The 24,163-nt window shown below is 50.6% G+C and overlaps 2 protein-coding genes and 1 long non-coding RNA gene across 3 annotated transcripts in view; 1 reads left to right on the top strand and 2 right to left on the bottom strand.

The window, feature by feature from the left end:
• Window positions 1-595: 595 nt before the first annotated feature.
• LOC108926839 (uncharacterized) lies at window positions 596-9,621 on the bottom strand. Its single transcript, XR_001965495.2, has 4 exons — window positions 9,333-9,621; window positions 8,843-8,950; window positions 8,157-8,302; window positions 596-1,121 (listed from the first exon to the last, which is right to left on the bottom strand). It is a non-coding gene; the product is annotated as an uncharacterized LOC108926839 (long non-coding RNA).
• Window positions 9,622-18,039: 8,418 nt separating this feature from the next.
• LOC114912181 (uncharacterized) lies at window positions 18,040-20,741 on the bottom strand. Its single transcript, XM_029257800.1, has 3 exons — window positions 20,554-20,741; window positions 19,684-19,783; window positions 18,040-18,958 (listed from the first exon to the last, which is right to left on the bottom strand). Exons 1-3 carry the CDS (start codon window positions 20,555-20,557, stop codon window positions 18,226-18,228), a joined length of 837 nt encoding a protein of 278 aa, XP_029113633.1. The 5' UTR covers window positions 20,558-20,741; the 3' UTR covers window positions 18,040-18,225.
• Window positions 20,742-23,730: 2,989 nt separating this feature from the next.
• Window positions 23,731-24,163, top strand: part of igsf3 (immunoglobulin superfamily, member 3) — a 46,245-nt gene continuing 45,812 nt past the window's right edge. Inside the window, exon 1 of the mRNA XM_029258176.1 lies at window positions 23,731-23,875. Within this exon, the coding sequence (XP_029114009.1) occupies window positions 23,731-23,875 (145 nt within the window). The remainder of the gene's footprint in view (window positions 23,876-24,163) is intronic.

The raw sequence follows: 24,163 nt of genomic DNA, 5'->3' as shown, positions 1-24,163 counted from the left end.
ATAGGAACGCAAACTCCATCGGTTCCATCGGTTCATCAACTCCACGGGCTCCATCGCTCATGTCTCCAGAAGGGTGTTTTACAGTCCGAGGCAGAGTGCGAATCCATAGCGGAGAGCGGGGAAGCGCGGGGTGTGCCTTCAAACAATTTCCGTAACACTCCCGCGACCCCGCGCGGTCCTCTTTCTCCGGCTGCAGGAGCACTGGCACTAAATCCTTTCTTTGCGGAACCCGTGACCAACAGATCTACAGACGTCACGTGCCAGTACAGAGTAAGAACATGAAAAGAACCGAGAGAGTATGGTAAGAGTACAGTAAGAGTACAGCGAGAGCACAGTAAGTGTGCAGAGAGTACGTGGAGAGCTGCAAGTACCGAATAAGAACCGCAAACATAGTATAGTGACAGTAAAATAGGATTATGGTAAGAATATAATAACTGTATCATAATCCATAGGAAGAGTACAGTGACAGCACAGAAAACCATATACAGTATATATGAATGTATTAATACCTTAAGTATATATCAAGAATGGTTCAACGGTACAGTCCGAGCACAGAGTACGTTAAGTATACTGAAAGTACAAATAGTGAGTCAGTGACAATGTGGTAAAAGTAGAGTACAGTAACAGTACTGATAGTAAAGCAGTATTTAGAGATCCCTGAGAGTACAGGCAGAGTACAGCGAGAGTAAAGAAAAGCTGCAATAAGAGTAAATTTTCTTTGGAGGAACTTCACACAGAAACCAATGGTATAGCAGTTAGGTACTAGTTAAGCACCTGGACATGAGGTCACTTTGAGTCCCAGAGAGCTGCAGTGTCCCTCAGCCAGGCAAAGAAAAGTGTTTCCATCAAACCGTCCACCTTCGTAAAGGGGAGGAGTGGAGCCGTCAGCTCTGAAAAGCACCATGGATGAAGGTGTCTGCTGAGAAACGGAACGGCGCTGTTTTACTGCGAGCGACGGTCACGGTTTACTGCGGTGAGTGAACTTGCGGTCAGGTGTTCCACCTGGGTGATGTGAGGCTGCGGCTTCCGTCTCACTTCCCTGACGGAGCGAATCCTCCACAGCCCTTAAGTGAGGGATGATGGGATTGGGGATGATTTACTGTGCAGCCAGTTGCCAGAGGCTGGAGAAGAAAAGAGCAGGAGACCATTACCTCCTCCACCTCCACCTGAACCTCCTCCACCACCACGTCCACCACCTCCATCGCATTCTCCAACTCCGTCCTCCACCTCCACCTTCCCTTCCTCCACCACCTCCATCTTCTCCATCCCCTCCACCGCCTCTGTTGTGTGGCTCTACTGACAGCACTTAGACGAGGATGTGAGCAAATTGAAAGCGGCAAATGAGGCGTGAAGTGTGCAGATATTAGGAATGTGGGATGACCACAGACTGTCTGGTACTGTGGGGGATGGGGTCTGCGCTCAACAAATGTCACGGGGGTGAGTGTCCTCCTCTCAGACGTCTCACAGTGCGATCATTAATAAAACTGTAAATTTAGATTTTATTTCTAGTTTAACATTCTGCTGTTTATAAGCTTTGCGGACACTGCCGTGCTGTACAGGGTAGGACATCACGGCTGTGTTGGAGACATGAACCTGTGATGTTCTGGTGTCCAGCTCCTCGCAACCACAATGCCACCTGCTGTTACCTCTCAGACACTCAGAACTGTTCCATTGTTCCTTTTCTGTTTTTATTGTACCCGAGAGAGGAGGACGATAAGGAAGATGATCTGTTCAGCATGATGGATCCACAACTGCTCCAGAAATGTGTCTGCTGAGGGTCCAAGGGGGTTTAATTGACTTATCAAAGGGACAGGTTTGGCACGTGAGCAGAGAGGAGGGAAATGGAACCAACAGCTAACGGTGAAGAAAGACACCATCACACTTGGCTTAAAGACCTGGTGATGTGGCCAAAATAACTGCAGCGCCTCAAAGCTCCAATGAGGAACCAACCACCGAACGAGCCCACTCAATCTGAAGAGAGCAGGTGTGTCTACAAAGCAGGTGAGTCATGATCACGTGGACGTCCAGGTGCCCAGGGGCCACGAACTGAGAACGAAACCCAAAAGAGAGGTCAGCTTTCGAAGAAGTTCCTCCGCGCAAAGGAGCAGTGCTCCCTGAGCTCCAGCGGCAACATCCTGTGTGTCTGTGGGCTCTTCCCACCATCAACATCATTCATTCCTCGTCTTCCATAATCCCTGCTGTCCATCACCGTCCTCCTTCTTGCCGTTGTTTGTTTACATGGTTTCGTAGAACCGCAGAGCGAAGAAAACAGAATTCTGACGGCAAATGTGAAGTTTGCGCGTTGTCCTCTTTGATGGGTTTGCCTTGCAAATATTGATGGAAGGTGAGGGATCTGATTATGGTCGATCTTTTTTGGATCGCTACCACGGCGGCATCATTTCATCTTCACAAATGGTTTTGAAAACAGATGAACCTGTGCAGAATCTTCATCTCCACCGAAGAACACCCTAAAATCGATGTCACTCAGTTTATGACATTTAAAACTCCTGAGCTGTGAATCCACTGCAATGTAAAGGTTATCGTTGCACCTTGTGAAGCGGGCGCTGGTGCTTAATGTCTGAAGTTTCCTGCAAGCATTCGAGCTACAGATTTCAGAGCAGTGCTCCTGTACTATTGATTATGAGACTGATCTTTCCTCCAGACTGTTTTTCTGCCCACCTACACACCATAAGTTATAGACGGCTTATATCCCCCATGATAACTGCTAACACTCAGTGTTTACCTTGTGTTCCAAGATGTGCTCCAAAAGGTCATATGGATGTGCCCTTGACAACTGATCCTGGATCAGATCAATTAGACATCTGAAAATATCAGTTGGACTAGTAGATTGAGACTAACAGACTGAGAAAGGTGGACCGGGGCTGAAAGATCTCAGACTGGGACTGATGTGAGCAGGTGGGGTGGGACTGGCGGAGTGGGACTGGTAAACTGGGTAAAGTGAATTTGTACTGATGGAACTGGAGTTGGCTTATGGGGATGGGTTCACTGGTGGGGAAGAAGTGGAGGAAGGAAAACAACTTGCTAAGGACGTGAATGTCCGCACCTTTGACCAGAAATGTGGGAAATCAAAGTGTCTTCTCACTCCTCGCGTGTCGTGCAGAAGAACGTCTTCCACTCAAGGAAACAACACGATACTGTGTTCGTGTCACGCTGAGCAGCCATTCTGTTTAAACACATCGAGTCCTCTGGGATCAATATGTGACAACCAAACGTGCTTTTTTTCCGCACTAAAAGATTCCCCACCGAGAAACAGTCTGCGCGTCCTTGTTGCGATGATTGTTGTTATTAACGTCGCCGTAACTTATTTAGGAATTATTCTGGATTAGTCTTCAATAAATCATTCTGCTCAAACAAATAACAGCGACAGCTACACAGCCAGAGAATTAATAAGTTATGAGGCGACATACGGCACTAATGCAGCAGGATTTTACCAGAAAATAATATTCTGTGGATCTCTGCGACAGATCCGGGGGGTCGCCCGCAGGGGACTGGAAGCAGAAACATCGCCACGGCAACCGCTTGTCAGCATCAACACACTTTGAGTTGCGGGAACATGGATGAGTCCATTGTAAGAGCTGGGAAGAAGATCCATAAACCAAGAGTAAAAAGGAAGCAATACAGTAAAACTAGGTCGGACGAGTGATAAACTTCACGGATTCCAAAAATGACCTTGTTTTACATCACTGAAATATTCCATGATGAGATTTACAACGACGGGAACAGATGAAAGAGAAGGAGGAACACGAGTAACTTGAACAGCAGCGATTAAAACAATAGGTTTTGTGTTGCGCATGAGTACGGCCCCTCGTAATTCTGACTCATGCAATTTGGCATGTATGGAGCACCATATTTTGTGTGCTGGAATGCAACCAGCAGATAAAAGTGCAAACAAAACCTGGCGGTCTAGAAAGCGTTCTGGTGATGTGACGAGGCCCCTCGCCCCAGCAGAGCAAGGGGAAGCTATCACCTGAGCTTCATCTCAGTGACTGTGGTAGAAGTTCGCTGCTTCCTCGGGCGCTGTTATTTTGGAGCAGCGTCAGGGTGGAAGACGTATCTTCTTCTTACTGTACAAATTCCATCCGTCAAAAGTTCCTAAAGAGAGGCAAGTATGACAGCTTCAGAGCGCGGGGGGAAGTGAAGAAGGGAAGAGATGTCACCGTCACATGGGGTTTCAGCAGCACACCTCAGCCCAAGTCGAGAAAGAGAGAAGGACGACCGGGTGACAGTTTGTTTTCTGAAGAAATGTGGACAGTTTCCACAGATCACACCGCACTTCTTTTTCTCGTCTGCCTTTCCTTCCTCCCCAACATGCTCCACCTTCAGAGAAGGAGGATGGCAGCCCCTCAGCATCCACCCAGGATTAGTGTCTCCAACTCTCTCTATGAACTTTTGTGAAAATGCTTTTTGCTCAAATTCACAGTGACAAGCAGAGTAGCCCGGTTTTTTATTGAGAACCTACAATGTGGACTGAAAGCGTTCCATGAGAGGACTGGGGTTCAGCCAAGGTCTAGGATGGAGCCTCGGCTCAGAGAGTCCATTACTGTGGGAGGTCATGGAGGAGGTCGCAGCGAGTGACCCTCTGGGCCGCTAATCGCCCTCAATGTGAGTTAACAAAATGCAGGTCGTGGACGACTAGAACTGCCGGAACGCCGCCCCCCGTGGAATTTGCGGCGTTCCGCTGCTAAACGAGCTGTTGCTGATTAATATCATCATTATTTTTTGGCCATCGACATGTTGTTGTTGTTTGTCTTGTTGGCACGGCACGAAACAACTTTGATGCCTGTGTCTAACATACTGTCTGAACGGACGGGGTAATTAAGCTCAATTAGGGACTGTCGCCGAGTCTCTCCGCTCACGTCTCCACACAATCTCGGCGCCAATTAAACCCGTCCGATTCGTCCAATATTGAGCGCGCGCACACATCTCCTGCTCGCCGCTGTCTAATTAGCCAGCAAACAAACTGCGTGTCTCTCGGTGTTCTCCCGATGCCGTCTGGCTCGTTTCCAGCACAGATCTCGGTGAAACATTCGCAGAGACACCAGATAGTGGACTGCGTTTGGACAACGTTGCCCCGAAGTTGTCGAAAGGTTGTGGTGATACAGCTGTTCTGTGGCTGGTGAGTCATAAGTGAAAATACACAAAGCGGTCCCGCCGAGGTGCTGACGCGGTCTTGGTACAACCTACTGGAACCAGTCAAAGCAATCATGAGACATTCATTCGTGCTCAAACGTGTGTATATGGTGTGTTCTCTCTCCTTGCAATTCAAGCGTGTAAAAAAGTTGATGGCTTAGCTGACGGTGCAAAGTAGGCCAACGCTGAAAAGCCTCATAAAGGTCTCGGTTCCTAACTCCACCCTCAAAGTGTAACTAGGTTTTACTCCACCAACGATGAGGTAACTGGAGACCTTGCTCCAGCCTGATGAGTTTCTCTTTGCTGGTCTAGCGCTAGATCGGACTGGTCTAGCAACTCTACTGCAGGGGCAAAGAGGTCCGCAAGTGTTATGTTCGTCCTCCTTTTGAGGAAATACGTTCCATAGTTTCACAGTTCAGATCCAGGAGGAGAAACAATGTTCTAACCTTGACAGAGACGACTGAACAAACCAGAGAGGTACCTTGCTGAATCACCGTAGAAAAGTGTGGAACTGTAAGCTTTCTAAATCACTGTGGATTAAAGTCTCTCCTAGGAGACATAAATAATGTATAGAGTGATGCTCTATCGCACAGTTCTCTCTCCCTCCTTTTATTAATGTTTTGCGTCAGACGTGTCATCCGGAATCTTGCGCCAGAAGCAGAGCGATCCGCAGTTTTCTCCATAAGTTCTGTAGATTTGTCATGCAACCCTGGAGTCAGCTGCTCTGTGAATCACGCTAAGGGCTCGGGGCTGACCAGCTGCTCGCCACTCAGACTCAGCCAGTCCCAGCCTGGCACACAAGATTATGTGGTAAACACACTTAGCCAATCCCAGCCTGGCGCACAACTGTGTACGGTAAACGCATTCAGCCAATCACAGCCTGGCGCACAACTGTGTACGGTAAACGCATTCAGCCAATCACAGCCTGGCACACAACTGTGTACGGTAAACACATTCAGCCAATCACAGCCTGAAGCACATGACTGCACTTGATTGCAATGGATTATTATTGCTCCACCCAGAGGCAAATTACTCAGTGCACCCTATTATATTCTAGCCCTCACACAGTGCCTTAAAGCAGAGAAATCATGAAATATTATAATATTATTATTATTACTTTTACAGGAAGATCTACAATATGAGCTTTGAGGCGGGGGACCATCTCAGGAGATAAGGGCGGGTTACTAAGTCCTATGGCAACAGTCTTGTAACTAGATAAGAAAAAGGTAATATGTCATCCTAGGAGCGCTGGACTTCTGCAGAATCCGCTGGACCATTATCTGGACATGTTTACTGGTTCTCCTGGAGCTCCTGGGCTGCTCTGGACAGGTGACACTGCACCGGTTGTTTCCTGCCACACTTGGATCAATTAACTGAGGGTCCAGGGAAGAGGAATGATTCCTCCGACTGACCCCAGCTGCTGAGCCCTGTAGGCTCACCTGTGTCACTCAGAGGTCCACAGGTGCATTGTGGGTAATTGCGCTGCTATGGAGAGGACAGTGTGTGAGCGAGGACACTCTCTGCGTTTCCATGTTTGCGTTTGTGGGGAGTTGTTTGTTGTTAATATCAGTGTAGCTTTATCTAATCCTGTCTTTATTTTTATCCACTTTTTTATTAACTGGATTTTCTCTGTGTGTGTGTGTGTGTGTGTGTGTGTGTGTGTGTGTGTGTGTGTGTTTAGAATATCCACCCTGAGGACCCTCCATTCCTTCCCATTACATGTGGGTGGAAGCGGGCACATGAGCCCAATTCCGTCGCATGGCTGGAGCCAGCAGTCCCTTCGGCAAATCCATCACTGGCAGCTGCTGGAACCCGAACATCTGGTCCCACCGCAGTGTCGTAAGAGCCCTGAGGGAGGCCTCGGCGAGGAATCTGATACAGAGACGTCGAATTCCTGCGCAGAAAGGCGGTTTCCTCTGCCTGGAGGCTTCAGCATCTCTATAAATGGATCACGCAGAAAAAGTGTTCTTCTCGGCTTGGTGGGGTGGGCGAGTAACCAAGCACTTGCGAACAGTCTTTTATTTCTTCGACAGGACAAACATTAGCACTTACAAACCTGAACACGGACCTCCTATATATGTGTACTCGTGTTTCTGACCTTTCTCACACACAAACACACACACACACACATATGTGGGCCAAAGGACAGACCAGTTATGTACTGACACAACAATGGTCTGGACCTCAGGTTTGGACCCCATATAGTGTCTATCAACTGGATCTAACCTTTCAAAATGTTCCCATGTATCTCCCCTGCTTCTCTCTCCATGTGCTTCCGGTACCTGCTCATATCTACTGCAGTTCATCGCTTTGGCTGTGTTGTACAAAACGGTCAAAAGGTCTGAACCCTGATATCTACAGGAGCTGACCAGTCTCTACAACCCAGCAGAAGCACTGTGCTCCTCCATCTCTGGCCACTTGGTGGTCCCACTCACAACGGGGTCAGAAATCCAGTCTGTAGAGTCTCAGTTCTGGCCCTGATTGTTGAAATGAACTTCCCGAGTCCCTCAGAGCTGCTGAATCCCTGCAAACATTTAAGAAGGGTCTCAAACCTGTGTCTTTCAGAGTCATTTCTCTCCTGATCTCCTGAAAGCTCCATAAAAGAGTCCAACACCATCTGCTATGCCTGTAAACTTGAGGGATGTGAACCAGCAACACGGTGGTGTCAGAACTGTGTCCATAATCCTATGTCTGTGTCTAAAGCTCTTTGTCTGTTGATGATGCACTTTTGTTTACTCTGAGAAAAGTGTGTGACTAATAAATATACATACGTTCTCTGAGGTAACAGTTTCACACTGATTTCTACAGCAATATTACTCATAATTAACGGGCTCCTAACGTGTAAAATTCTGCAGCTCCCTGTAACGTGTGCTGCAGGCGGGTGACACTCTGGTGTCGCTTTCCTCGGATACACTAACAGGGAATGTGAACAGGCTGGTCACAGAGCTCATGCTGCAGGACCTCTCAGGACACGGGGAACACCCCCCCCAGGGTCCGATTCGTACCCTGTCATCGGGCTGCTGCTGCTGTCCGTTACGTTTGGCCAAGCGTCACCGTCACCGCAGGGGGCGTCGCCCAGTGGCGTTATCTCAACCTGTCCGGCTGGTCCTGCAACCGTCTTCGTTCTGGAGCCCTGGTGACACTTGAGCCGCTGTTCACAGGGAAACAGGGACATGTTCTGCTCTAACTGCCTCTCATTTGAAACACTCTTCTTATGCGTGTGAAGAGCAGGAGGAGCAGATTCCTCTCCCGGAGAAGCGTGAAATGGGCAAAGAAAAATTTGGACATGACAACAGCAATAAGAGCGATGAAAGCCCCAACTGCCATTAGTGTGTGTGTGTGTGTGTGTGTGTGTGTGTGTGTGTGTGGAACCTGCAAAACCCAGGACTCCATTCAGAAATCTGCTACACCTTACAGCGTGATTGTAGCAGTAAGAATATTACTGATCTATAATAATCATAAAATGTTATTTTTTATAATGATTTGCATTTACAACTCGGTGATGCAAAGCTATGCAGTGTTTATGAATAATACATGATAATAACATCAGATATGACTGTCCCTGGGCAGCACTACGAGGACTCGGGTTAGGGGATGTGCATTGCTTTCAAGGGGAAACATAACAACTGAAATTGCCTTTACATTCATTCATCTACTGATGCTTTTTACTGGAGCAATTCACGATACGCACCTTGCTCAAGAGTATCGTAACTGGAGGTGAGACTCGAACCTGTAGCCATTGGCTCCAAGGGCAGCAGTTCTAAGCACGATGCAACCAGCGGCTCCACTCCTGCTTCCCCTTTGATGAAATTTGGAGAAAAAGACAAAAGAAGACCCATGAAAATGCCATTAATATGAATTTTACGTTTATTCACCTCATCTTAACTCAGATGAACTGAGCTGTACAGTTCTGGCACCTGTTCTGCAAGGTAAAAATACCCAGCCAATCACTGCTTACCTTGCATTCGTTTGCTTACCAAATGGACCAATCACAGCCCTTGGCACATTCAGGCACAGTCTCATAAATGCAAACCCAGTGGAACAGACTCAACTGTGCTCAGTTTTATTAAGCCGGTGCCAGGGGAACCTTGTAGACTGACGACGCACTAATCGCAGGAAATATAACACCTACCGGGGGACATAATAGAGGCAGCTCGTGCAGAATCGGCCGTTCCCCATACCTGGTCGGGAACACAGGTGTGCTGGGTTTGTCTCAATCCATCTGCGCATTGGGGCGGTGTTAATAACACGGAAAGGTCACGGGAACAGCTGCGTTTGGCCGTTCCTCCCACCGGCGACTGAGTGCGTCTCGCACCTGCTGGGGACGTGTGTCCACAAATTACAGTGAAACCGTCACTCAGAAGGTCAAAGGTCATAGTCCGGGGTCAGAAACTGTAGAAAAGGTGCTGGATCCACTGCTGTGTGGAGTCCAATGCACTGCAATATTGTTTTTAAAGTATATTTTCCATTATTTCCCAAAAACTCTGAAAAATGGAGGAAATATTCTTTAAAAATTTTCATAAACTTTTTGATAACATCATAAAACATATTTAGTTATAAAGGGAGGAAGATCTGTAATCGCTGTGCCATCTTTCAGTGTGTTTTATTGCCTTATTGTGTCGCATTATTCCACGTGTTAAAACACTTTATTTGCGGAAAAGAAGAACAGTTTCGTGTCGATTATTACATTATTAGATATAAGACACTTTTGTAAGGAGCACTCCAAAATGAGCTGTAAAAGCAGGAAAATGCACAAAAATATGAACTTTGGAATGCCTTTTACAGTACAGAGGTGTTCGGTTAAAACTGCTACCTTTAGTCCAGAAGGATCCAGGTTCAAATCCCAATATCATGCATAATACAATTTATTTTTTATCATAAAATAATGTTACATATAAGTAATTGTTCAAATGATTCTTTAGCAATAGAGTTGTGCCAAAATTGGTCTTGCCAGTAAAACTGAAAACAGAGGACAGGACCAATAGGACACAGTGAGAGAGCAGGGACCGAGAGGGACACTGGGGACAGACGGGTGATGTGAGCTGGACACTGACCGTGTGACACACACCTGTAGGTGTGGCTCGGTGCCCCGTCACACAGCCCAGTGTTGTACACACACACACACACACACACACACACACACACACACACACACACACACACACACACACACACACACACACACACACACACACACACACACACACACACACACACACACACACACACACACACACACCACTGACCTTGAGTCTCAACATCTGGACTCCCCACATGCATGCTGGGAGTCCAGGGTTCGAATCCCTGCCAAGTCCTTTGCATTTATTTATTTGGCAGATGCTGCGACACGAGGCTCTCGCTAAGCCGCAATGTTGTTGTCCGGCCAACGTGGCGCCGGGTCTCGGTGTCCAAACGCCGGACCACGGCGGTCCGGCTCCCTGCCTTCACCATCTGTCTCCACCGGCTGAACGGAGACCCCTCGGCTCACTGCTGACTCCACTTTCAGACTCAGTTTCTTCAAGTTTTCACATCTTTCTTTGCGTAAAACCACCTGCAAGGCACATTTTCTTACACTTCGCCATAAGAAACTCTTTTTGGTCGAATGGTCGTTGCGCAGATGGCGGGGGTGCTGATGCTCTTCATGACCTCATTACTGAGCATTAAAACCATGCAACAGGAGAGATTTACCAGCTTGAGCTGAAAGTGGCTAACGCTCCAGGGATCCAACCAAAAGTCGGGCCCCTCAAACACCTCACCCACGTGCGTCCTGCACCCTCGAGCAAATTGCTGCAATTTGTCCACTAAAAGTCATTTTAGGCGTCTCCGTGAGAACTCCCACCTCCTCCATTAGTTGCCACGCAGAGCCTCTTCAAAAAAGAACCCTTCAGCGACAGACACTGTGAGGTTGTGTAACGGGCCCTCGGCGGGACATGAGCGCGCGGCTCCCGCAATGCCTCTGCAGAAACCGCCCGTGATGATGAAATGATGACGGCCGAGGTGCCGAGGGGTCGCGGTGCTTAAAGACCAAGAGCTCGGCCTCCACCCGTCACAACGCTTGGGCGTTCAGCAAACCAACGGTGTCCGCAGCTCCTCGGAGCCACCAGCCCCATGGGCTGGTTCTTCTGAAAGGTGCTACAGAAACCTCTCAGGCACAACAGCAACGCCTCAGCAGCACGTCCACACTTGTACGGGTCACGAGGCTCCCCATGCTCCCAGCGGCTGAAGCCTGACATGAACAATCACGTTGCGAACAAGGGCCATGCGCTTCCTGTCGGAGCAACCAGCTCTGCGTCTTGAGATGTTGATGTAGGATAAGTACCACTGACGTCAAGGATCTTCCACGTGAACAAGCGTGTGACCTGGACAAGGACTCGGCTTCCCCACTCTTTCCTCGTATTATCTGGTCACCATCTCAGAATCATCAACCATCAGCTGAAGCTCACATTAGGCATCATCTTGGAACAAAGAGTCAGATGCATGAATGAAGCAGATACTCAACCGCTACTGTATGACTCAGCTGAGCTGCACTTTGCTCGGAGTTCATCATCTAAACACAATGGCAGGACAACACAAACACTGTGGTAGTGTCTGTAGACCAGTAAACTGCAGGACCAGCAAAACATTATCACTGTATCTCAGTTTACAAAGTCCAGGTGCTTCCATTTTAGCGGAAGCAGTCAGGTAACGAAGAGTTTGGATGTGAGAAACACGGGAACTTCTCTGGAGGACCTGCAGACCAAGTCCTGTGAGATAGCCCTGGGTTCAGCAAGAGCACGACCTTCCAGGACCGTACAGGACAAGGGCCCTTCATCTGTGTGAGAACCCAGGATCTTGGGACTGGAGCCACCATCATCCAGTGTGTCGTCTTCCAGCACGTCCACATCGACAGGTTCTCCTGCCAGTTACTGAAGCACAAATAACACACGTGGGAGGGTGAAAAACGCTCCAGAAGAGCATCTCCACGCTCAACGCCGTGCATTAAAAACCCCACAGATCATCATTTCATCCAGAGGGAAATGCAGCCACTTGTGGTGCCGCTGCTCTGCTGTTCGGCAATCTGTGGGGCACAGGAGCGTGTGAAGTGTGTGAAGGTGCTGGGGGTCCGTGGGAGGACACACTCATTTATCTGTTAATTAAAATCCTCGGGAAACATGACAAGGCCTGGAAGGTAGACAGTAGTAAACAGCGCAGTAAAGGGTGTCACACCATCTCTACTTCCCCGGGGAAGGAAATGGGCCAGCAGGTAGCGTAGCTGTTCGGGTCTCCACCTTTTGATCAAAGTACTTACTCTGAATTGATGCCGGAAAAATTACCCTGCTCTATAAATTGGTAAATTACTGTATGTAGGTTGCAGGGGCGCGGTGGCGCAGTGAGTTGGACCACAGTCCTACTGTCCGGTGGGTCTGGGGTTCGAGTCCCGCTTGGGGTACCGTGCGGCGGACTGGGGTCCCGTCCTGGGTGTGTCCCCTTCCCTCTCCGGCCTTACGCCCTGTGTTACTGGGTAGGCTCCGGTACCCTGTGTGTGTGTGTGTGTGTGTGTATGTACTGTATGTAGGTTAGTGCATAAAGCCTACATTCTACAGTATATTATATTATACTGTATATATCAGTGTACCTCTCTTTGGAGAAAAGAGTGGAATGAATGAATGAAACAGGTGCGTTAACCACTCTGCTACCTGTACAGAAAAGCGACAAACCGCAGCTGTTGTATGAATTCCGAATGACGTGGAACATTAATGCCGGTTGACCTCGGTGACCTCTGCGATCTGCTGACATCCCCCCCCCAGAAGAAGACAATGGTGGGCCTGCTGTGGATTTATAGACACCCATGATCCATGGCGACAGTAGTCGTGGAAACGGCAGCGGAACCTGATCCTAGTCCACGGACTAAAGCAGCTGGTAGAGGAGTCCCGTTTCGCGTCCACATCCAGCGGGCGGCCGTCACATGACCCTCGCTCCACTCTGTTTCTTACTCCACAGTTACTCCGAGACTCGGGTCGCTCTTATTAACAAACTGCTGAGCTGAGTGGCGCAAGCATATTCCGTTTATTGATTCCACCTGTCGCCAGGGGCAACAGGTAGCTCTGTGACTGAGGCACCGCTTTCCTGACCAAACAAAGGGCGCGGACCGTGGCGTCGCACCGTTGACGAGAGAGCAGGTAGATCGGTGAACACCGGCAGCTGTAGGAAGGTGTAGCTTTATCGTTTTGGATAAACGGTTTAGCCAGCAAAGCTAATGACCTAACGCGTGGGCCTGGGGGGAGCCACTCAGAGACAGTATGAAAGGCCTGTAAAGTACTGAATAAGAAGTAGGATATAATTGTATGTGTGTATTTACAGTGCAAATGTCTGTATGCCGACATGTCTATGTCTACAGGGCGGCTTTCCCACACTTCCGCCGTTTCCTTGGAGGATAACTGAGATTTAAGGACAAGTTCTCCGGCCGGCAGACATATGTTGATCGGCGTTCGCCTGCGCCTCCGCGTCCCCTGTGAACCCGGGCCCTTCCTCCCAATTAGACACGATGAGAGCGCTCATCTGCGCCAAACAGCTGGAGGGGGAGGCAGTTGAAGGTAGGGGGCCGGGGGGGTTGCAATGTGGGCACTTCTCACTCTCAAGTGCTGATGCTATGAAAGCAGAGCTCACTGAGAGGTGGGATCCCAAACCCTTTACATTTATTCACTTAGCAGACACTTTTCCCCAAAGCGACTTCCAGTGAACTCTATGTAGTGTTATCAGCCCACACACCTTATTCACCAAGGTGACTTACGCTGCTAGATACACTACTTACACTGGGTCACTCATCCCTTCATCAGTGGAATGCACACACTCTCTCTGTCACTCACACACTATGGGGGAACCTGAACAGCATGTCTTTGGACTGTGGGAGGAAACCAGAGCACCCAGGGAAAACCCACACAGACAGGGGGAGAACATGCAAACTCCACACAGACTGAGCAGGGATCGAACCCATCCTCTCCACTACCCAGGCGCTGTGAGACAGCAGCGCTATTCACCTTGCCACCATGCCACCCATACTGGGGGCTGCTGGGAAAACATGTGAGTCACAGTACCCTCGAACAGAGGGAGCAGGTGGGAGGATCAGTGAAAACGCCACTCATGCCAGGTTCACCCTGTAGACCCACCTGGTTTGACCACGTTGATGCTAAGCGGGTTCGAGGTGCATTCGGCCACCTCGGCCCAGGTGTGGTTGTAGGTTCTCCTCCAGAGTGGTCCACCTCCAAACCACATTGTTTCCTTAGCAACAAGGAAGTGTTTCCAGAGCGAACGACCTCCTGATTGCTGACCCTTGACCTGTGCACATGGTGATGCCATGTCATACAATGCTGGGACATCGTCTCCTCACCTTTGACCTCAACACCCCAATTAACGTTAAACATCCTGAGCAACGTAGTTCACCCAGCAGCACAGCTGATCACTCCTGAGTTTACTGTGGACCTCCCCCTCTCTCACGGATTAAAAATACAGTACTGTATAGTAATATTATACTGTGTAATAACAGAGGTGGTTCTTGGTTCACGACACCTTTGCGTTCCAAAAGCCCGACTGTGAGTGGAAAATCCCCCTTATACCATTTGAACCACAAGGACGTACAAACAATTAACATGCATGAATTATATAACAGGGATTTGTTTCAGTTTTTCTCTAATTTCTCATATTATTCCTGTTAAAAGAACACTAATATAGAACATGAATAATAGAAACACAGTGAAGTAATATAATGATATTTTCATTCTGCACTATTATTTGCAGTTTCAGTTGTAAACCTACTGTGTTCTGCTTCTTCTTTTCAGCACCACCAGAACGCTAACTTTCTCGCTTATTACTCAATGTGAAAAAAAGTAACGTGAAGGGAGTCGACGACGAAACGTTTTGCAAACAAAACACAGTCGCTGCTCGACGCCCAGTCGCTGGGACCCAAACTATGAGAAATATGGTATCGCGACAGCGCGATCGGCTGACGCTGTCGTACAGCAGATGGAGCGGTCGGAGTTATGACCAAACATTGGGACTCGAAAATAAGGGTTAGGGTGACGGAGAAGATCTCAGTCTTGCTGAACAATGTCATCATTCACTAGTGTTGCCCCCTTGAACCTCTGACCGTGGTTTGTTTCACCACTTCCCGCAGTATATCACTCCACGTTGGTCACACGGAGATCCTCAACCGATCATTAGGTCGGCTAAGAGCGGCAGATGGCAGGGTTGCTCACCGAACGGCGTCCCGGCCTTCCGTACGGAACGTCGCTTCTCTGAAGGCTCTCCGGCCCTTTAAGAGGAGAACCGATCCATCAGTTTGATGAGTCGGTGCAGCTGGAGGCCGGGATGTGTCGAGTGCCGCCGCTGCCTCCGCTAAGTAAAGCCCTTAACCGTTCTCCCGTGTGAGCCGCCGCTAACTGGCATCGTACTCGTCCCTCTGGAGTCATCACCTCAAGTGCGCTGACAGCTCTGGGAGACGCTGCCGGAACGGCGCAGTTGCGGGACTCAAACCGAGTGTCGGCGGAGACCGCCGCGCGGTCCGCCGTGAATCAGGTCCGTGGGAGGGGCGCGGCCCACCTCCTCGATGCCTCACGGCCCCAGATCGCGGAGGAGATCGAGGAGCGGCGATGATGACTGATTTATTCATTCCGAACGCTGACGCGCTGCCAAAGGGAGGCCGATGCGATCCGGGTGCGAATGAATCCCTTCGCCCGAAGCGGCGCCACTTCACAGCCCGTGTGTCATGAATCTTTAATGATCGCCTTCTGTGGTTCACGGTCCTCCCTCCCTTGGTGAGCCGGGGACCCCCGTCCTGTTCACGGCGTTGCTGACCGGCGAGGGCGTCGGGAGGGTTCACCCAGCGTGGGGGAGTTAGCACAGCTTGACTCGCACCGGGGGGGCTGGCAGCACATCTGGCTGTCGTGCTGGGTCGCACAGCCGTGGGGTCGGTGCCCATTTGAACACTCTGAAGATGATCCATTACTGGTGCTGCGCTGCTCTCAGCCTTACATAAAGGAGGGAGCAGGAAACTGTGGCCCTGAGGGTTGCAGGTTCAGATCCTGGTAAAGCAGTAGGGTGCGTAGTGATTGGGGCCGCCGCTGTCTGCTCAAAGGAGCCAGGTTCAAATCCCCCTTCCTGCTGTAGCACCTTTGATCAAGGCACTAACCCTGAACTGATACAGTAAAAATTACCCTGCTCTATAAATGGGTCAATCAGCGTAATCGTAGTAATTTCCCTTGAAGAAAAGCATCAGCCAAAACAATCAAAGTAAAGCAACAAGTATTTTTCACTCATCAGAGGGATTGAGGAATATCTAGGTGTGAAAACAAGATAAAATGTGTAAAAATAGTTTAAAATCATGTTTCCTTTCTGTTCATGTGGCTCCGAATAAACAATCTGCTCAGAGAGAAAGTCCAGAAGACACGAGATCTGTGCTGAGGTCAAGACCCCATGCTGTACCGGGGAGGCGCTTGTTTACCAACACCGGCCGCGTGGACCATGTGCCGGCGTGAGCAGCGCTCCGTTCCCAACTGTGACGCAGCCATTCCGGGCTCCTCTTCACGCCTCTGGATTCTGCCGTATGTCAGGTTACATCATCGGTCCGACGAGAATCCGCGGGACGTAGGGGGCCCCGGGGGTCCCGACCCATAACCTATTGCGAGGCACCTCGGCACCGCACGTCCTGCACGTGGACGTGGCGCAGGGTTCGAGAGCAAGGAGGGATGCTGGTGTTCGTTGTATTCTAACTGTAACGGTGTCGTTCCTACGAGTGTGTGAGGACAGTGCGTATGGAGGTTAAACCCAAAGGATGTGGGTTCGACGAGGTGGTTCCCTCTTGCAGACAAATCCCCGAGGGTCTGAAACCCATGCAGGAAAGGAACCAGTGGGAAACGGCATCTTCTGAGCATGGTAAAACACCCGGATACAGCAGAAATACTGCGCTTGTGTAACATCTGTCCGGCGTTAGGAAAACACACAGCCGAGGTGGACGCTCCTTCAGCAGGACACTTGGACCGTGTCCACAGCTCTCATGGTTAATGCATCGAAGAGTTGGATTAAAGAGCCTGTTTGCTCTGTTTGTTCCTGTGTGATCACAGGGCTCAGGGAGGGGCTGGAGCACTCAGAGCCCTCCCACACACACACACACACACACACACACACACACACACACACACACACACACACAAACACACACACACACACACGGGCACAGTGTAGAGCTCCTCACACAATCCTCTTCTCCACTTCTAACAAGGAAGCTGGTGTGAGTCACTGCTCCAGTGTGGGACTCAGTGCAGCGAGGCTTTCAGCAATAGCAGAAAGCCTATGGTAAAACATGGTAACACTGCACATGGTAACACTGTAATGTTTTAACACTTTAAATGTACTATATGTTAGCACTACAACACTAATGTTCTCATAATAACAAGACACGGTAACACTAAACACTGTATGACAGACACTGTAACACTGACACTGAAACACGGTAATATGTATGTGATACTGTAACACTGGGGGGTGTGGTGGCTTCAGCCAGTGTGTGTGTCTGTGTGTGTGTGTGTGTGTGTGTGTGTGTTGTAAAACGGTGATTTATAGCATGGCAACACCAACACCGTCATACTGTAGCAGGGTGACACTGTAATATTGCAAAACTATAACACTGTAACTGTAGCACCAACACTGTGAAAGTGTAACACGATCGCAGCACATGTGGCACTTAAACAGTGTGACACTGTAACAGGGTAAAATTCTAAAACATTAACTATGGTTTAATGTGGTAAAACGAACATTACCACACTGCAACAGTAAAGTGATCAAAACTGATACGTGTGTGTCTGGTCCTGATCATCCGGTGGAAGACCTAGAAAGACACACACACACACACACACACACACACGCCTTGTCCGTCGGCTGACTGCGCGAGCGCGGGCGGAGCTTCGGGAAGCCACACACACACACGCAGAGCTAGCAGCTCAGCGGAGTGTTCAGTTGGTGGCCGGTCCGGGAGGCAGAGAGAGAGAGCGAGACCGTGTGCGTGTGTGTGTTACCTGCACGACTGGGTGTTCAGCGCGAGGATCAGATCTCCTCCAACAAAGAGTCCGGCTTCCTCCTATCGCAGTCTCGACACACACACGCGCACACGCGCGCGCGGGGGCGAATCTGTCCCACCTCCGCTCCGCTGACACGCGTTGGATCGCAGCCCCCGGCGAAAGTCGGGCACGAGGCGAGGGACTCGACACAACCACTTGCGCTGTTCTTCTTCTTCTTCCTCTCGCAGCCTGAAGATCGGGCATCATCCTCCTCATCCTCATCGTCATCATCCTCATCATCCATCCCAGCCAGGTCAGAGAGAGAGCCATGTGGCGGGAGCAAGAGGTGCCGCGGTGTCCCTGAGTCTGATCGCGGACTCAGCGGCGTCTCCGTCCAGCAGCCGGCGGCTCGCGCGCGCTCACCGCTCCCTCCCTCGCGCTCCTCCACCTCACTCGCGGCGTGCCGCGTTCCTGCCTCCTCCTCGTGACTGCCGCTCTGTGTCCTGCGCGTAGCGTGGGTCACCTCTCGCTCTCGCGCCACGGCCCGGGCTGCCGCACCTGGCATGATGATGATGATGATGATGATGATGGGTCCCGGAGCGGAGCGGCGAGCCTGAGCGCGGGGCGGCGGATCGTCCCCAGGACCGAGGTGGACCGAACCGGGTCTGGACACTGGGCGGAAGTCGGGAAGAAGGTCACACCGGGAGGCTTGGCTGAGACCTTCTGGAGGATCAACACGAGGGGTTCGGAGTCGCGGTCCGGCGGAGGAGACGGAGAACCTGTAGTAGAAGACGCAGGAACACCCTGCTACACACTCCAACACACACACACACACACACACCAGCGCGTCTGACTGCACCAGCTGCTACTTCAAGGTGTGTGAAGAGCTGTGAGCTGAAGAGCCCAGAAGCCATGGAGAACCTGGTGCTCATCTTCATCTCCTGCGTCCTCTTGGGTGAGCACCTCTCCTATCTCCTCTTATTGTTAGTGTCACTGTGGGCTTACTCTGATTTACCGTGCCCAGTTTGTTACCCTGTCTGTGGCTGTGCTCTCCGCACTCTTCGCTCTAGATGTTCTAATGTAGCGGGGGAAGGTGAACGTTGAGGTGGTCACTCATCTCGGTGGGTCACTCATCTTTCACTGTTTGAATGACAAAGTGAGCACTGTACAGTGTTTTACACTGTTTACACAGGACGGGTCGCTCCCACCTGGCCTGGGCAGGTGCATGTTTGTCACTTTTATATCAATCACATATTAATGACACACATCAGTGTCATGCATGATGATGATGGTGGTGGTGATGATGAGGGGCATGTGAGGTTATATATAAACTGTTTACTCCTGAGTTACTCTGCTGGTCAGTGGTTCGTTACCCTGGTACGAAAGGTGTCCTGTGCAGGTGTTGCTGTAGCTGGACTGGATGAACTCATGCCATCTTCTCGAACCCCCACCTGAAAGGATGCAGCTCACCTGTGTAACCCAGGTGCAGCGGCAGAAACCTTACCTGAGAAAGTTCTGTGAGCGCTGGGATCGTCTCTGAATCCCGATGACTGAATCGAACCTGGGGCCGTGAGGTGCTGCTCCAGTCTGTCTGCTCAAGGAACCTTCTAGACCGAGCGACAGAAAACAAACACAAGAGCGGCTCGCTGTTGACGTGTCGCCGTGAGGCTCGACCTTGGGGATGGACTGATAGCGGCACTCGGTAACAGCAGTTGTGTGTTTTTTTCTCTCGGAGATAAAGTGCCTCCTGCGGAGAGCAGGTGGGATGATGGGAAATAAACAGTCGGTCGGCACCAGTAGGCAGCAGGACTGCAGGCACTATTGATGATGATGATGATGTCACAGTGAATGTGATAAGATGTTTGAGTGGTTAAGGTGGCAGATGGCTAATCCACTGTGTCCTGTATGCATGGGTTCGAGTCCCAATCTTGCTGCTCTTAGTCAGGAGAGTGAAGCTCTGGTATATTTCGCAAGTTGTGTTTCCGCAATGCTTCACGATGAGGCACCTTTTCTCTATCTGCTCAGTCTAAAAACAACGGGGGTCAGAAGTCTGTTCGTAACTTGAAACTGTTCATAACTCTGTTCAGAAGTCCGGAGTCATCCTGAGCAAATCACAGTCAATGAGACTTTAATAACAGGGGTCAGCAGGGGGGTGTACTGGCTACAGCTGCTGCCTTTCACACAAAAGACCCAGGTTCGAATCCCACCTGCTACTGTAGTGCCCATGATCCACGTACTTGGCCTAAAGCGACACAGTAAAAATTACCTGTCTGTTTATATGAGCAAATATTTCTAAGCAGCTTAATGCTACAAGTCACTTTGGAGAGAAGTGTCTGATGGATGAATGGATATTGAAAATGATAACCAAGCTCACGCATACAGGACCCAGGTATCTGCGGTGCTGCTTAGGAGTGAGGGATCATGGGAAGGGTCCCCAGCCGACTTGTCCCGCACAGCTCTGTCTTCAGTTGGAGACTTGGGCTCCGTCTCTTTATGAAAGTCACCTGTAGAACCATGAACCTATAGGGTTACGGGGACTCGTCCCGGCGGCACTGCGATGACTCAGGCTCGACAGACGAGCGAATATGATTCACGCCTCCCGTCGCCACCTGGGCCCGACTCTCTCTCACACACACACACACACACACACGTTCGCACTCGCACCCCCACTACTCGGCGGGCGTTAGATGTTTCCGGAACCTGCATTTCCGGCGGGACGACCCTCGAGGAGCCGAAGCTCATCGGGTGGGGCGGTCTATCGGTCACAGGGCTCAGCAAATGCTGCCAGGTGTGTGTGTGTGTGTGTTTAGACTGAGTCATGCTGGCGCGCACACAAAAGCAGGCGCTGGTACACACTCACACATCTGTGTGACACACACGGGTAAACAGCCGTGATTCGGATTCCCTCTGTGTACGGTGTTTGCTAACGGAGGAAAGGGTGCAGCTCTGAGTCTCTGGGTACGAACCCTCGGTGGGGCAACTCACCGAAACGTGGCTCTCGGATCCTCATACGGGACACCTCGTTCCTCTAGGACGGACACGGTAAATATGATACCACGGTAAGGGGGGATGAGACACACGCTCATGATGTCATCAGATCGACCTGCCGCACCTGTTGGCATCGAGTCTGTTGATGGGAAGAAGTCTTTATTTCTCATCATCGCTGGATGAAGTGTGTGTGTGTGTGTGTGCGTGTGTGCGTGTGTGCGTGTGTGCGTGTGTGCGTGTGTGCGTGTGTGCGTGTGTGTGTGTGTGCGTGCACGTGTGTAAAGCCAAAATGTTGGTGTCAATTCCAACCCTGTTCTCGTCACAAACAATAATCACACACTATTGTGGTTATGAGACATATCACTGTCTATAGACCCAGTCCACACTGACACACACACACACACACACCAACACACACGCACTGCCACCGTGGTTCGCGCTGTGTCACCAAAGGCCGTAACACAGTTTAAAACCCAAAATTCACCCGTTCACCGAGAGTGACGCGCCGCAGACCACACGCGGTGCCCGTTCACACACCATCGGAGTAATTAGTGCGTTAGTTGGTTAGTGGTGTAACTCCGCAGTGTGAACCCACGTTGTGTCCTCCGTCGGCACACTTTGCGCGTTTTTCGTCTCTTTACTTTTCCCTGTGATGTGGAGGAGCTCTGTTTGAGCTGAGCTCCGCCCCCAGGCGGAAGGCGGTCGAGGGTCCGAGGGCCACGCGCTCTTTGCTTTCCCTTTGCTGCACGGAGCCCAATAATACAGTAAGAGAATCTGGCTCATCATCAAAGGCCTGATGTGGTTTATGGTTTTGTGCAGGACTTCGTATCCCTTTGTGCCGGGGTGGGAGTGGGGGGGGGGGTGTGACTTGGCAGTCAGGTGTGGAAACTCAGAACCACAACCAGCTATAAAGGTGAAGCACCACTCAGTCTCCCCTCAGGCTGCTTGGGGGGGGAGGGGGGGTCTTACTGAACTGCACTGTGGACTGGATTCCCTCTGCTGTGTCAGTGATCTATTTAATTACAGTAACACTTATGGATCAGCAACAGACTGAGAGCTGTAGACGCAGACACTGGATTATGGACACGCGCAGTGTTTGTGTCTGACACCACCATGTTGTTGGTTCACATCCCTCCAGTAGCTTCTGTAGAAGTTACTTTCAAATAGCAAATGCGTAGGTAATCGTAGCAGATGATGTTGCACTCGTTTGTTGAGGTGTCAGGGGATCAGGAGAGAAGTGGCTCTGAAGGAGATGGGTTCGAGACCCTTCTTCAATGTGAGAGGGATTCAGCAGCTCTGAGGGACACGGGGAGCTTGTTCCAGCACACTGGAATCACAGCTGAGAACCTACAGACTTTTGATTTTGGATCCTTGTAGTGGGAGCACCAGAAAGGAGCTCAGAGCTCTTGCTATAGGTACTGGGCTGCAGGTCCATTGTCCATCTTAAAGGTCACTTTGGAGAAAAGTACATATTTAACAAACAAATAAATATAATGTACATGGAAAGTGTGACTGCAAAACATGCTGCTTTGACAGTAAATCATATGTCTGTGTTTCATGTCCAACTGGGGCTAATTAATTTGCAAGGCCTTTTTGCTTTGTATGGAGACATCCTAGTAGAATGATGATGATGATGGTGATGAAGTAAAGCTGAGCTCTGCCCGCTGTGCTCTCCGAGGGCTTAGATGTTCGCTCCTGTCCTGCTAACACTATTGCTTTGTTTGCTCGTTAAGGGTCCCTGACATTGTGACTCGGGTTCGATTTACGGGTCGCTCGGTCATGCAGATTGACACTTATGGGCCTTTTGCTGAAGTGTTTTGCTGGCTGTGGACTTTGAAGACGTGCTGCCGTTGCTCACACCGATGGAGGTCGTGAGATCAGAGCCCGTGGCGTGGCGACGTGGGGCCGATGCAGGGCTGCCGGCTGGGGGGCGACGAGTCGTGACTTGTCCTCCCGCAGCACCGAGGTTCTGTGCCGCTGCCCTGCCGAGCTCACGTGGACCAGGCCAGCTGCGGGTTCGACCAGAGCGGTGCATCTTGGCCTGGACCATTAGCGGTCTCCTTCGCTCTGCGTTAGAGGAGGAGGGTAAACAGGGCGTCCGCTGGTGTCCATTACCATCCATTATGGCAGGATCCTGCCTCCTTTTCAGAGCTCACGTCTCCTGTTGTACTCTGCTCTTACACTGGTACAATGACAGGCCCTTCTCCAGCACAGGTGCTCGCACATCACCTGCTGTATGGATGTTAGCTGCTCCCCCGCTGCTCCATACCGGGTAACTTTCCAGAACATTCCGAGTGTTCCGTCTGGGGGCAGGGATTGCAGAGACACGGCTATGGTGTGAGGTGGAGTTGGTCTCCTGTCCTTCTGAGGTCCATCTGGGGGAAGTGGTCCCAGGGAGGTGCAGCGGGATGGAGCGGCGAAGGTCGGGGGGTCCTTTGCCAGCATCTTCCCACGGAATGGGGCGGAGCCACGGTTCACCCAGAGACGTGACAGTTGCCAGCGCTGTTTCCCTACAAGGAGGCCATGGAACCTCCTGAAGATTCTCCAAGAAGAACTTCCAAACATGGAAGAGGCTGTAGACTCAGTCACTCCAGGCTCGCTCAACAGCGCCCACGGAGATGTGGCTCCGGTCCTTTCCGTGCGGAATGAAGAATCCGAGGAGGAGCCAACGAGGTTCCTCAGCATGGAGCGGAACCAGGTGGCAGTCGGTCGTCGTCGAGCTCCACAGGCACCTTCTTCTAACCCAATGGTGACAGGAAGGACCAAGCAGCCGCCGTGCGTTTCAGACTGAAGTCTCGTGACCAGATGAATCGAAGGTCACGTCTGGTGGACCTGGAAAACCTGTTGCTGTCACTTCAGCCCTGCTGTGGTCTCACCCCCCCTTCCCCCGGACCCCCAGCAGAGCTGCCATTTCTTCTTCTCTGTGTCTCCAAGGGTTCGCTGTGTTACGCTTTAGGGATCTTCTCAGGATTTTGATCTGCTCCCTCTCCTTGGGT

The sequence above is a fragment of the Scleropages formosus genome, chromosome 14 (genome assembly GCF_900964775.1).
Source record: "Scleropages formosus chromosome 14, fSclFor1.1, whole genome shotgun sequence".
Lineage (NCBI taxonomy): Eukaryota > Metazoa > Chordata > Actinopteri > Osteoglossiformes > Osteoglossidae > Scleropages > Scleropages formosus.
Note: the sequence above shows the minus strand (reverse complement) of the source record. Positions and strands in the feature narration are given on the sequence as shown.